The sequence below is a fragment of the Thermobia domestica genome, chromosome 2 (genome assembly GCF_964235325.1).
Source record: "Thermobia domestica chromosome 2, izTheDome1.hap1.1, whole genome shotgun sequence".
Lineage (NCBI taxonomy): Eukaryota > Metazoa > Arthropoda > Insecta > Zygentoma > Lepismatidae > Thermobia > Thermobia domestica.
Genome location: NC_137455.1, coordinates 370239414 through 370253671, shown reverse-complemented (window position 1 = coordinate 370253671; position 14258 = coordinate 370239414). Strand labels below are relative to the sequence as shown.

The 14258-nt window shown below is 36.5% G+C and overlaps 2 protein-coding genes across 2 annotated transcripts in view; both read left to right on the top strand.

Annotated features, from left to right (window-relative positions):
- LOC145678836 (synaptic vesicle glycoprotein 2C-like) overlaps positions 1-14258 on the top strand; it is a 105432-nt gene that overhangs the window by 71120 nt on the left and 20054 nt on the right. The window lies entirely within an intron of this gene.
- On the top strand, positions 5589-13817 carry LOC145678931 (synaptic vesicle glycoprotein 2C-like). Its single transcript, XM_081749538.1, has 4 exons — positions 5589-5619; positions 8734-8895; positions 11790-11952; positions 13712-13817. Exons 2-4 carry the CDS (start codon positions 8850-8852, stop codon positions 13815-13817), a joined length of 315 nt encoding a protein of 104 aa, XP_081605664.1. The 5' UTR covers positions 5589-5619; positions 8734-8849.

Sequence of the window (14258 nt, the reverse complement as noted above, 5' to 3'; positions counted from 1 at the left end):
ATATATATATATATATATATATATATATATATATATATATATATATATATATTCACACGGTGTTGTTGTGGTGACTCCCAGGGCCCTCCTTCAACGGGGCCAACTTTAAATTTTCAAATGGGAACATGTATTGAATCATACCTCATTCGGTAGTCCTTAAAAAACGAAACAACTTTTGTAGGAAACAATTTTCGATTTGGGCCACCGTTTTAAAAATGGCCGCAAAAAGTGGGCCCTGTATCAAGTGCTTAAATAAGTATCACATCCAATCACATAGTGACCCCGTGTTACGATAGTCGATAACGTTCTCATCTTCGATGCGAGCCTGGGTTCGATTCCAGGTAGGGACACTTGGTCGAAGAGGTGCAACAGCTTTTTCAGGTAAGCAATTCTGGGAGATTTTCATGAGTTTTCTCATTCAAACCAGGTAAATACCAGGATGGTATCTAACACACAACTCCAAGGCCTTCTTTCTCCCTTCCCGAGCTTGCCGAGCAGCAGAGCAGATTTTGAGTTTAACGTACCTTTTCAGCAGCGAAGCTATATGAGACGTGGACCTACTGATTAACGTGGAATCCCAACCACATAAGCTCCCGCCGGGAGTCGGACCCGGGTCTTCCGTGCCAAAGGCGCGTACGCTAACCGCTTAGCCACGGAGGAGCTCTGAGCTTGCCGAGGAATGTCATCCCTCATACATCTCGGGGCTAAGGCCATACATGCCAGTAATGCACAGAAAAATGTATGTAATAAAATTAAATCACGTAAATGACTTTCAGTAGTTGTAAGAAACCTAATACTGCTTACATCAATTTGATATCGCAAACTATTCCAGAGATATGAAATGTATGTGTAAAATTGGCACTGTTGATTGAAATTTTCCCTTTTGTACGAAAGTTTGAAAAGTTATCAGCATCATAACTTCAAACTAAACATAACAGAAACAAAATACCAGTAATTTCCCTTAACTTCATCGTAGTAGTGTCATAAGTGCTACAAAAAATAAATAAATAAATAAATAAATAAAAATAAATAAATAAATAAATAAAATAAAATAAAATAAAATAAAAAATAAAAGGAAATGTGCTTTGAAAAAAAATGTAATGGGTTATCCAGTGGTTCGCAAACTTTCTTGACTGACGACACTGAAAGGCCACGACATCACGACACATTTGCTTCATTTTTATTAATAATAATTTAAATTATAAGGGTGTGACCTGCGTAAACTGTAGGTACAGTTTGCTTTAGAAAGGTGAGAACGCTACCTGGTACCAGAAACAGTTTTGGAGAACTGATGAAAATTCTTAAAATGTTGACTTTTAGAATTTCATATTTACTTACATAGCACTAGCAGAATGTCCGTTCTTCGCACGGGAAGGAAAAGTTTCATTTTAGACATAAAGGGCATAATTATTTTTATGTCACATCCTCCCTTAGGGGTACTAATGAGAGCTGAATGTGGATTTAAACGGCATCGGAAGTGTCATTGTTCATCTCTGCGACCCCGAAAACTAAGGATTCGACACTAATATCGGTCATTTTCAATCTATTATATATATCTCCTCCTCCCCTTAGTCACACCGTTGAAGTGAAATGATAAAAACTATCCCAGCTCGAACCTCATTTACTTTTTAAAATTTGACCGAGATCAGTCGGATGGTTCAAGAGTCATTTTCATATTTTAAAAATATATCTTCCGCTCCACTTCCTCTACGTTGCACCGTCAAAGTAAAATGATGAAAATCATCTTAGGCTCGAACCTCATCTACATTGAAAGTTTGATCAAAATGAGTCGGGTGGTTCAAGAGTTAAGTTTTATTTATTTTTATATGTATTTCCTCCCGTCCTCCTCCCTAAGTTCTACCGTCAAAATGAAATGATAAATAACTTCCCAGTTCTAAACCTCATGCTGAAAAATTGATTGAGATTAGTCGGGTGGTTCAAGAAGTTACGAAGTCACATAGTCACTTTCAATTTTATATATTAGATTAGCTTTTGGTTAGCTGGGGCTCCGCCCCCAGTCCCCAGAGTCTGCTCCGCCCCCAGACCCCTGAGTCTGCTCCGCCTACGGCCTCGCATTTCTTATTTATCGGTCTTTGCATCAACAGTGAATTTCGTGAACTTGCTCTTCATATTTCCTGAATATACCCTTCGCCCCCACACACTGTCTTTGCTCGGCCTACGGCCTCGCATATCTTGAACTCACAATTCTATCGTTTCTTTTCTTATTTCAACTATCCAAAGACAAGATTTTGTATCCCAAGAAAACGCCCGTTTAAATAGCATGGGAATTTCTTCATCCACCTTTAGACCCCTAGAAAATTAAAAATATTCATTTTTGGCAATTTTCCTATCCGTTAGTCCTCGAAGGCTACAATCATTCCAAATTTCATTATTCTAATCCTGCCGGAAGTGCCTAAACATTTTGGGGTGTAGAAGACATCCCATATAAATAACATGGGAAAGATTTTTCAGTTCCCTATAAAACCACTCCACGGTTGGAAATTTTTAATTCTGATGATTCACTTAGGTACTGCTAACGAAAACGTACAAGCATGCCAAATTTCAAGTTTTTATTCCTATTCTAAGTACCTAAAACATGAGATTATAAGTAAAAAAAAAAAAAAAAAAAAAACTCATTTAAAGAACATAGGGGAGTTCATCCACTCTTTAGACTCCCTAAAAATTAAAAATATTCACTTTTGCCAATTTTCCTGTAGATTTGTCCCGAAAAGCTACAATTATGCCAAATTTAATCATTGTAGCCCTACAGGAAGTGCTCAATAATTTGGGAGTGTAAAAGGTGTTCCATTTAAATAACATGGGAAAGACTTTTCAGTTCCCTATAAAACCACTGTAAAGTTGGATTTTTTATTTTTACTTATTTACTTAGGTAGTGCTAAGGAAAACGTACAAGCATACCGAATTTCAAGTTTTTATTTCAATTCTAAGTACCTAAAACATGAGATTATAGGTCCAAAAAAGGCTAATTTAAATAACATGGGAAAATCTTCATCCCCTCTCTAGACCCCCTAAAAATTAAAAATAATCACTTTTGGAAATTTTCCTGTGGGTTAGTTCCGGAAAGCAACAATCGTGCTAAATTTAATCATTGTAACCCTACAGGAAGTGCTCAATTATTTGTCAGCTCATGTAGTTTTATATATAGAATAGGATTAGGATTAGATTACTTAAAGAAAGCGATATGATACCTGGTGTCAGTAATCGAAGCCACTGTCTTCTGCTAATTAAACTTGAGAACTGAAGTTTTGTAACATTCTTTATGAAAAAAGACAAAAAGTGGATAGAAACAGGTATAAGACCTGTTCGACCATAATCGAACTAAAATACCTCATCTGTGTTTATCACGCTGTGAACATTAAACAGTTTTAAAAAAATAAAGCCTAAACTATGCTACTTTATACTTTCCATGTTTCATGACATAAGTATTTAAAGAATGTTGTGCAATTCCTGTTACTTGAACATTTTTTTACGTAGATAATGTAAAGTTCAATGAGTACGTCATGTATTCTTATTTTTCTTGATAACTACATACAAGATGTCAGCAAGTTTACAAGTCAGGAACACTGTCAATGTCATTATTAATTGTTATTATTGAAGAAAAAAATGTATGAGTCAATTATTATTGTCAACAGAGCAGATAACTTGATAACGAACATATATAAAACTTTAGAACCGTATTGTAATGTATTTTAGCATTCGTTATGAAATTATAAACAACTAACCCGGAGGTGCTTGTTCTTTTCATGAGAACACGAGGAGAATAAGGTGTAATAAATACCGGTATAAAACCGGAGATTTGAATATTGTAGAAATTGCCAGTTTCCAATTTCAGAAACGGAATTTTCAAGAAAAGCTGTTAAGAGTCCCTATCACTGCGAAATTAAAATACTGCTAATTTTACAGTAATTATGAGTTATCTTCAAATAGACAAAAGATAATCGAAAAGTGGATCAAGACCTCCCTAGACGATGTTATTTTGCATGAGGTACCGTTATCACGAGTCACCTAGTAGCTTTTCGTTTGCAGTTATTTAGAAACGCGAAAATAAATGCCGATTTTCTAAATGGCTGGAAATCGAAAGCAGATAAATGAGTCATGATAATGGTATCTCATGCAAAATAATATTGTCTATGGAGGTCTTGTTCCACTTTTCGATTATCTTTTATCTATTTGAAGATATCACATAATTATTGTAAACTTAGCGGTATTTTAATTTCGCAGTGATGAGGCCTCTTAACACCGAAGTGGCCATTTTTAATTAAGAAATTGTGTACCAAATTTCACACTTCCAACTTAAGCATTTCCTCTGATTCGTCTGTCTCTGAATAAAAGGGACACGGTGGCCCAGTGGTAGAGTGCTTACTTTTGGTGCGTTGAGTGTGGTTCGATCTCCGGCTAAGTAATTTTATGGTGGACAACGACGTGTCGGTGGGTTTTCTTGGGGTATTTCCATTTGTCTACCCACTTAAGAGTATATTCAAAGCATAGCGAACATTCCCCTACAATGAACGGGGACCAAATTTTAATGTTAATGACCAGATTATGTATTTTGCCCCACTGGTAAAAATGGAACAATTTAAAAAGCTTTGTTTTACAGTTAACACACTGCCTTGTAATTCCAATTTTATATTTTAAACAAGAAATAAACAATTTCTTTATCATTGAGTAGCCCCGCGTGGCGTAATCGCTAACACTCTCGCCTTTGGTGCGAGCGATCCGGAGTTCGATTCCCGGTAGGAATACTTGGTCGAAAAAGTGTAACAGCTTTTTCAGGCCAGTCATCCTGAGTAAGATTTTCCTGGGGTTTTCTCATTCACATCAGGCAAATGTCGGGATGGTACCTGATATAATGACCCCAGCCCGCTTGATTTAAAATACTTATAACAGTTTAATTATTTCAAAAGAACAGAAAAGTTACGCAGTAAAAAAATAGCTGTTGTAAAAGGTGATAGTTCCAAGCTTTTCCCTTACAGGCGCCACATAAAGGTCTCTAACCAGCACCAGAGTAAATGGAAGTTGTAGGAGTAATGACAATCTATTCTTCACTCGAGAATGGAACGGTCAATGAAGAATGCTGAAACAAGACGATTAGCCAACCAAGATGTCCCGTAACAATTCTCAGACACCCCGAAAATGGCTACTACGTCTTTACTAGTATAACATCCATTTACTCTGATCAGCACTGAACCACACTGCCATCTACTGAAGTAATGCTTAATTATCTGTTGTCGCGTCGTATATACGCAGTCTAAATAAGTTTCAAAAAAAAGTTATGTAATTTTGTACTAAAATGATAAGGTAGAGCAAAAATGTGTAAAAAAAAAAAATATATATTGTAATATTTTCTAGCAGATGCAATTAGTATCGAAATGCCTGCATTTCGAGATTTGACTCAAACAGAAAAATAAAGTAATAAAACTGTTGTGATAGTGAAGACTATTTATTGGGTTACTGAAATTCTATTAAGGATTCAGCATATAGGAGTAGTGACTTTTATTTATGTTCTTGTAAAAATATTCTTGTAGAACCTAAAACTCATATTTTTATCTTTTTCAGAAGGAATCGGTGCTGATTTTGAAACTGCTATCAGCTCCACAGGTAAAATTATACTTACTTTTAACAATTCTCTAAACTGTAACTTGTTTACATGTTTTTGTTAACTTTTGGTTTCTCATGTCCTACTCAGAGAGATACAGTGGGTAAGTGGTAAAGCGCTTATCTCTTGTACGTGGGGTCCTTGGTTCGATCCCCCGTCAAGTAAGTTTGTAGTGGATAACATGGTGTCCGTGGGTCTTCTCAGGGTACTCCCGTTTCCTTCCACATTCTCACTCCACCATTGATTTCATCATCATTCGCTTACACTAATCAACTCTCGCTTAGCCTAAAGGGCTAAACGTGTTCGCCCTTATACGCTTTGAAAAAAATTGTGCTAGTTTTCTAACCTTATAACGAAGCGTACCATCATGGACAACCCAGATGTACAGTCCGCAGCAAAAAACCTGCAACATGAGCATGTACAGTAAGTTTATTGTAAAACTACGGCCAACAGCGCAAGGAATCAATATAACGTCTAAGTGGCCCAAATCAGGCCAGGAGAAACCTCGATGTCCTCTGCACACTTATTTTGGAGCAAATGACTTCGTCGTTTCACAATAAACTTACATGCTCATGTTGCAGTTTTTTTTTCTGCGGATTGTACAATGGCTGTTCGACAAACGGCTCAGGAAGTAAGTAGCTCTTATTTTCTACATTATACAGTGTGAAACGGGATTTCACACTTAAAATTTATCAAGTAAATATCAAGCTTTAGTTCAGAGTTACAGGTTAAATTTAGCGCCATTGAATCTAGCATAAACCAACACGATATAGCAAGCTCTATCGAATCTGTGGCGGGATATCCAAACTAATGAATAAGAAACTCGTTCGTTGAATGTAAAATGATTAGTTTTAAGTTTCAGTATCTTTTAATTTCTTTCTAGTTTTAAAGTTGCTTATATATTATTATTTCAAACTAATAATTTAGCTTGTGGAGTCCCATGATATTTAAAACCGTTCGATGTAAGCTCTAAGCTAGAAAAGGTTGACAACCAGGACTTCATATATTTCTACCATTGTGTTTCATAGTAAACATGAAATAGAACGAAATATTTAGTTTTACGTTTCATGTTTGGAGACCGATAATCAATGAAAATAAATTATTATGGAAATGGGAAAAGAGTAATCCAAGATAACACACAGGCAGGATATAGTCCAGTACAGACGCATATAGCCTGGAATCGTACTAGAGATCTCTTTCACCCCGGTTCGATCTCAAGGCATGTGAGTTTAAAGCGACCTACCACTGAATCTCAATACATCTATATATTTCTAACTTGGAAATCATTTAGAACAAATTATAAATGGGAATGCTCATAGAAACTCACGGTTTCACATGAACTTGCTTGTGGGTGTATGATTAGCATACACGCCTATATGGTTCGTATATCAGATTCAGCTGTAGGTTCACGTCTCATATAGCATATGTGCTGAATGGGACAATAAATTTTAAAAATTAAAAAAAAATCAATTACTGTTTCATATATCCATACATAAGATTCCAAATATAGTCTCCTCTAAATTCTTTTCGAAATGCTTCTCACTCCCCCCCCCCCGAAAAGCAATATCACTTTTAAACTTGTGGCCCCGCGTAGCGTAGTCGCTAACGCTCTCGCCTTCGGTGCGAGCGGTTCCGGGTTTGATTCCCTGTGGGATCACTCGGTAGGAAAAGTGTAACACGCTTTTTCAGGCCAACCACCCTGAATGAGGTTTTCTTGGGTTTTCCTCATTCACACCAGGCAAATGCCGGGGTGGTACCTAACTTATAGGTCCCAGGCCGCTTCCTTCCTTCCCTCATCCTTCTTCCTTTCCTTTCCCCGGATTGTGTGCTCGCCGAGGGACATCATCCCTCAAATCGTGAAGGGCTAAATGGCCTTAGATGCCGAAAGCCCAGAAATCTAAATCCTAAATCTTAAATCACTTTTAAACTTACCCTATGGTTCTAGTCTCCTATATCATCCGTTCTGAAAGCCTGGGCGCGGTATGACTTAAAACGTATTCCTCTTGTAGTATAAACTATAATTTTTATACAGTTTATTACTTTTAATCGGTTTGTATGTTATAACTAGTTATTTCGACTTCTTTTATTTATTTTTACCTTATTTCATCATAATCTTCCAGTGTTTGGCACCCTTGCCTTGAAAGATAAAGGATATCTCCTATTTGGAATAAGGACTGAGTAAAGGTAAGGGATCATACTTTTCAAACCTTCAGGCAACAGGAGATGATATACGGGGGTACATGCAAAAGTTTCCAGCCTTGACATTGAAATACGCGCCACTGGTAGTAAGCTGTTAATGGCATACGGTGCCATCTATGGAAGAAATAATGAATTAATTTCAATTGTTCGGCTGCGTCAGTTCGTTGGAGGCAGTCTTTTGAATCATTCGCTGTGTTTTGAGCTCGCTTCCTCCATAACAATGCTCCAGTCTACACAGCTGTTGTTGCCAAAGCTATAGTGCTAAACCTGAGCTGTAATGTGGGTGATGAATCTCCTCGAATCTTTGTAGTCTTGACAACAATAATAGCTGTGTGAACTGGAGCATTGTCATGCGGGATACAAGTTCAATGCACAGCGAATAACTTAAATGACTGCTTCCAAGGAATTGACGCAGCTAAACAGTTGAAACTGACACATTATTTCTCCCACTGTATACTATGAACAGCTTATTATCTGTGGCATAATATTTCAATGTCAGACCAGAAACATTTGGAAACACCCTCGTATTCAGCAATTGAGCATTACCCTCTCATGGCCTTTACCCATCCGGCCTCAGGTACACATTTTATAGATTCTGACTAACCCTTGAACCATATTGGAACTATGGTAGAATGTGAAAATAAATTACTGCTTCCCGTACACTGGGTGCAGAACAAATAGCTGCCCAACTGCCAAGTAAGTGCCTTACAGTCCACGCCACCATGGCTCTGTCATTCTTGCCGTACTTAATTTAATTAATAATTCGCATTACAAGTTCTACAAATATTACTTCGTAAGGAAAGATAAAGGTTAAGAGGTTATTCTCAAATCTTTCAGTTTTACACTATATTACAAGTTTAAACAATTGACATTTCATGTTTTTCCTTGCTTTTAAAAAAAACATAATTTCATTTCAGAATATGGAAAATTTCACTACTTGTTACTTCTGCTATGCGGAGCTGTGTACTTCAACAGTGCAATAGGAATCACTATTCTATCATTTGTATTGCCATCAGCACAATGCGACTTCCGGATGGCGTCAGAAGATAAAGGATGGCTAAATGCAGCACCTCTTTTAGGTGAGTTATGTAGTCTTCCTCATCTATAAATGCAATTATCTTTGGTTCTTAGTGTGATTTTTCTCTAAATAATTTCTGAGATATATATATATGTTCTTAGTCATAAGCGCCGGCGAAAATAAAATATTAGGGGGGGACGGAGTACTCAAGGTTGTCAACGAGACGAGACAAAACAGTGTTTTTTGAATACAGAGATGTATTTTCCAAGATTAGTCGGGGTATACTTTCGGGGTAGTCTTTCCTGAACCACTGTCTGCCCTCCCTCCGAACTAAAATAAAGTGCTATTACAATACATGTTGCTTAACCCAACGTACACCAAGGTGGGTTAAAAACTGCACACTTTTATTAGGATAAGAATTTTTATGGGTGTTTCTTTAGTATCATATCATAACTTAGGTTCTGTGTCGAAAAGAATATAAATTTTAATTTCGGGCATTCAATATTTATTTCTAGAAAATAACCCAAAATTAATATATACAGTAAAACCTGCCTTCAACGGACCCTTTATTAAACAGAAAACTGTGTTAAAGGGAAATATTTCATGGTCCCATGGATTTTGGAGTAAAAGACATGTAAAAGTCCCTTCATTAAGCGGAAACGGTGTTATGCGGAAAACGGAAAGCAAAATAAACCTTTAACGGAAAATTCTGAGTTTCAGACTACATCGTTTAGAAAATTTTTAAACATCCTGTGAGAGGGTAAACATATACTGTCTGCGATAAATACTTCGTTCTTTTGTTAAATCTTTATGGGCAGTGTTGACCTTCGTCAATCACTACTCATATTCAGCTCCCACAATTTTTCGCTAGTCCTACGTAGCATGTCAGCTGTCGTCTTCTTTGTAGGCGTACTTCTGTTCCGCTTGTGTAGCAACTAGCGACAGCCAACAAAAATGAGAAGAAAACTGACAAAACAAAGTTCTGGAAAAAAGGAATTGAGGTAAAGCAGAAGTTATATATCTCTATCACGTGTCGTGAAAACAAGGAGGAAAGAGTTCAGAGGACTTTCAAAATTCCAGAGAAAGCTTTTCTGTGTCTTGAAGTATACCGCAGCCAAGTAGTAGCAATGTATGCAAAAAATCCTGCTTGAGTGTTGGGAAAAATAAAGGAAAGTGTGCACAGCATATTTTGTGTTTATTTTAAGTTTTTTGGGTATTAATCCGTAGAAGGAAAAAGTACTGTAATTGAACAAGTTGTGTACATCAATATATTTTCTCATTATGTCCGTTATAAGCATATATATTTTTTAACGGAAAGGTCTATCTCCATTAAGCGGAAACCTGTCTTTAACGGAAATTTTTGCGAGTCCCGCTCGATTCCGCTGAAGACAGGTTTCACTGTATATATAATGGACATAAAATACCCTCCCTTGGTGTAACGTGTTACCATCATGTGCATGAAGTTATATCCAGTTAAAGTTGAAGATTCTGATACTAGGCGTCGCTACGGGTACAGCTGACGCAAAGCGTCGTATCCTAAACGGAAAAGACATGCTGGTTTCAGAGTAATGATATTAAAAGAGGAATCCTACGTACAGCAAGGGTGTTACGCGTTACACCGCACACCAAGGAAGGATTAAAAAATGTCCACAACATAAATCATTATTTTCTGTCCCAGAAGATGTAATATTAGTCTCCATTATGTACTAACTATAAACTAAGATAGCTGAAGGCACAAAATACAGAAACATATTACATTTTCTGATTTATGTGGTGGACATTTTAAAACCGTCCCTTGGTGTGCAGTGTTACGAGTAATCCCTTGGTGTACGTAGGGTTAAGACGTAAATATGAAGAGAATGATCATCTATGCTATCCATCCATCCACCAAAGTACAGAATTTTCAATGTACTTTCATATGTATAAATATATAGATGAAAAGAGGGGATTATGGAAAAGCAGTGTAACTTCTCTGTTTTGTGCTGCATTCCTTCGATGATCACTGAAACTATTTGTATAAAGACAGTGCAAGACGACATAACGTTGAAAGTTTTTTTGTTAAAGCTGTAAAAGTGGTGAGGGAGAAAAGCTTAATTGTGTAGGTGTCAGAAACTTTTACGATTAGTACAGCAGCTGTTACTCTTACTTTCGTCTATTGTGCTGCCAAAATGTCTTGAGCCGTGGCAAAAATGTGAACTAAAGCTCACAACCCGACAAACCCACGCGTTGAGCCAATAAGGGTTCATAAGTTTCTAAGCGAGAGAGCCTTAGCGAAAGAGAGTGGAATTCCTTCAGCCGATAGCAGAGCCTGAAACGGAAGACTAGGTGTCAAGTAAATGTGGTATATCTATAGTGTTTCAGCCGCGGACATTTTTCTTTCTTTCTTTTTTTCTTCTTGCCATCCGTATTCATTCTACATTACGTTTCATTTCGTATACAGCTCGCTGAACCCTCTCCAACGTTATAATTGTCAATGCTGTAGTCCTAAAATTTTCAGAGGGTATATACGCTGTTTTGTGATCATCTATGATTGTCATAAAAGACATAGAAAGCATTTTTTTAAAATGAAAACGCATATATTAATTCAACTAAAATATAAAGGATACATTACTGTTTTATAGTCTAAAAGCACTTCATGGCATCTTCTTGATGACACTTCTTACACTACTTCTTCAATTATTATTATTATTATTATTATTATTATTATTATTATTATTATTATTATTATTATTATTATTAATAAATGAATATTCAAAATTATTTAAAGTGATTAAGCTAAATCGAATCTTAAAAGTCAATATGACGTCCAGATTATTAGAAAAGATAAACAAATCCAATCTTCCTTTCGTTTTTAAATCTTAATTTTTCAATTCAATCAAATATTATTAGTTAAAGAAAAAGGAGAAATTAATAAATTTTCGTTCAACTTAATGTTTTTACTTTTTCTCCTTACAGGTATGGTTATGGGCTCGTATTTCTGGGGTTCCTTGGCTGACGTAAAAGGAAGGAAGTGGCTTCTTTTCGGAGCTCTAATGTTGGATGCAGTATGTGGCTTCGCATCAAGTATTTCCCAGTATTTTGGGTTATTCCTCATCTTCAGATTTTTCAATGGATTTGCGTAAGTCATTGTTAACATTATTTAAGGAGACAGACTACTAAATATTTTTCAAACGCTAACAATTTTTCTTTTGCCAGTTTTTCGTAAGTGAAAAGTGATATTGAAATGTAACTTACCACAGTAATAGATAATGTTATTCTACACCCGAAAATACGAATCGGAAGAATTTTCAGTGTTGCCATGCATAGAAATTACAGTGTGACCAGAATTTGAATTACCCAAAAATCTAGGTTATGGCAGCGATTAGAAAAATGAACTCAACGGCAATTGATGACTTATCATGCTGTCTGTGTTCCTTGTTAATTACTTTTTAAATAATATTTGTATTTTAATTCTACTGTTTATTAAAAAAATATTTATTTTGTACTCTTTATTAAGACAAATATTTATCTTGAAAAATATTTAGTAGTCTGCCCCCTTAATAAGAAACTTAACCATTTAGTAACTTTTAAGGAATGTGGTTTACCAAAGCTCAATTATGTATTTATAGTCTTCCCATGTATCCGTCCGTCCGAATGACAATGAATCTCAAGAAATACTTGGCGGATCACCATTAATTTTAGCTCCTATGTAGAGATTCAAAAGCTAAGAAGAGAATTCGTTTGAGAAGGTGATATTTAAACCGGAAGTGGTAGAAATAAACCATTTCCGGTTTTAGTGTTCATAATTATAGAGCAAGAACTGTGATAAATAGCGGGAAACTGTTTTCTGCAATCGATTAGGCGTCCTAAGAATAAATTTCGTCTCCATCTTTAGATTTCTAGATAAAAATTACCGAGCGAAGTAGCTCAAGTGGTAGGGCGTTGGCTTCGCATTCGACAGGTCATGGGTTTGATTCCCGCTGCCGAGCATCCTGACTGGGATTTTCCAGGTTATACCTCAGTCCTACTAGGCAAATGCAGGGATATTACCTACTAAACAGGCCCTGGCCCAAACTTACCCACATTCTTTCTATTGTTATTGTTGTTGTTAGATACCCAGTATAAAATGGCTTCTGATCTGTACTGTATCTGGTGATAGTTAAATAAATAAATACATCCGGGAATAATAGAGATCCACTACAACTGTTGGTTTCACATAGATCTACATATAGCCAAAGGGATAAGAGATAGCGAGAAGCGGTTTTTTGCTACCAATTTTAACGTTCAAAGAATGAGTACCAACTTCTCTCTTAGGTCTCAATTCAATCCGAAAGTCGCTGCAAAATCAGAAATCAACCATTTCCTATTTTAACGCTAATTGCTGTAGAGTAAAAACAGTAATCAGGACACGGATCTAGGACGAATTCTTGCAGGTGGTGGTGAAAGATTCTGTTTTCTGTCACCGGGCTTTTGCAGCACTGGTGGTTTTGCCGATGAATGACCCTTCTCCCTCCCCCTGGATCCGCCTATGATTGTAATAGATAGCGAGAAACGGTTTTCTGTAATCAATTAAGCCTTTTAAGAATAAATTCCATCCCCACTGTAGTCTCTCAACTAAAACCGGAAGTGGCACAAGTGTACTTCCGATATCAACGTTGATCGCTGCAGAGTAAAAACGGTAATTGATAGCGAGAATTGGTTTTCTGCAATCAGTTAAGCACCCAAAGAATAATCTTCACTCTGTCTCTACTAAAACCAGAAGTGGTAGAGATCTAGTATCACTTCTGATTTCAATATTAAGACAATGTCACGCCAAAGAAACCAAACACTTACACTTGTTGTACACGTGACACGGCTACTTTGTTTATTACTATTTGAATGACAATTAATGTTCTTAGTGCTGTTGTGAATTGTGAATACAATTACAAGTCAGCAGGTGTAACATTGATTCGTAGAAGCGACCACCAGAATCTGAGAGGACTTAATCGCAGCAAAGAAGTGTAAAAGCATTGTGAGTGGGTAGATGAGAAAGTTGGGTCATAATAATGGGTGCTTCAGCCAAGAACAAGAATGCCTACAGGATTTGGCAAGAATAAGCAAAATTTTCACCCTGTTTGCTGTAGATTTAGTTAACCCTCTAAAATTCCCCGATATTATAGTACATTTAACTCGTTAAAAGCTTTGTTGATGATTTAATTACTTAATTTTAAAATTACGTATATCAGTGATGACAAAATACGAGGGCCGTTTGGAAAGTAACTTCCGATTCGTAAAAAAAGAATCCATCTTCAGATCTTTCAACTCCTCATCCATCGCGCACAGTACTTCCTGTAACATAATCTCTGTGTCACTATGTCATATCACAGTCCTGTAAATTTATGAAAATTCATCGGAAAGCTCCGAGATTGTGAAATGTCGATTTTCACAAATTTTTTCCATCAATTT

Excerpts from the sequence above, each read along its gene's own strand:
- LOC145678931 (XM_081749538.1), top strand. The coding sequence starts at position 8,850 with ATGGCGTCAGAAGATAAAGGATGGCTAAATGCAGCACCTCTTTTAG. Across the intron at positions 8,896-11,789 it reads AAATGCAGCACCTCTTTTAG|GTATGGTTATGGGCTCGTAT; the intron begins GTGAGTTATGTA and ends TTCTCCTTACAG. Across the intron at positions 11,953-13,711 it reads AGATTTTTCAATGGATTTGC|TGCTGTTGTGAATTGTGAAT; the intron begins GTAAGTCATTGT and ends TAATGTTCTTAG.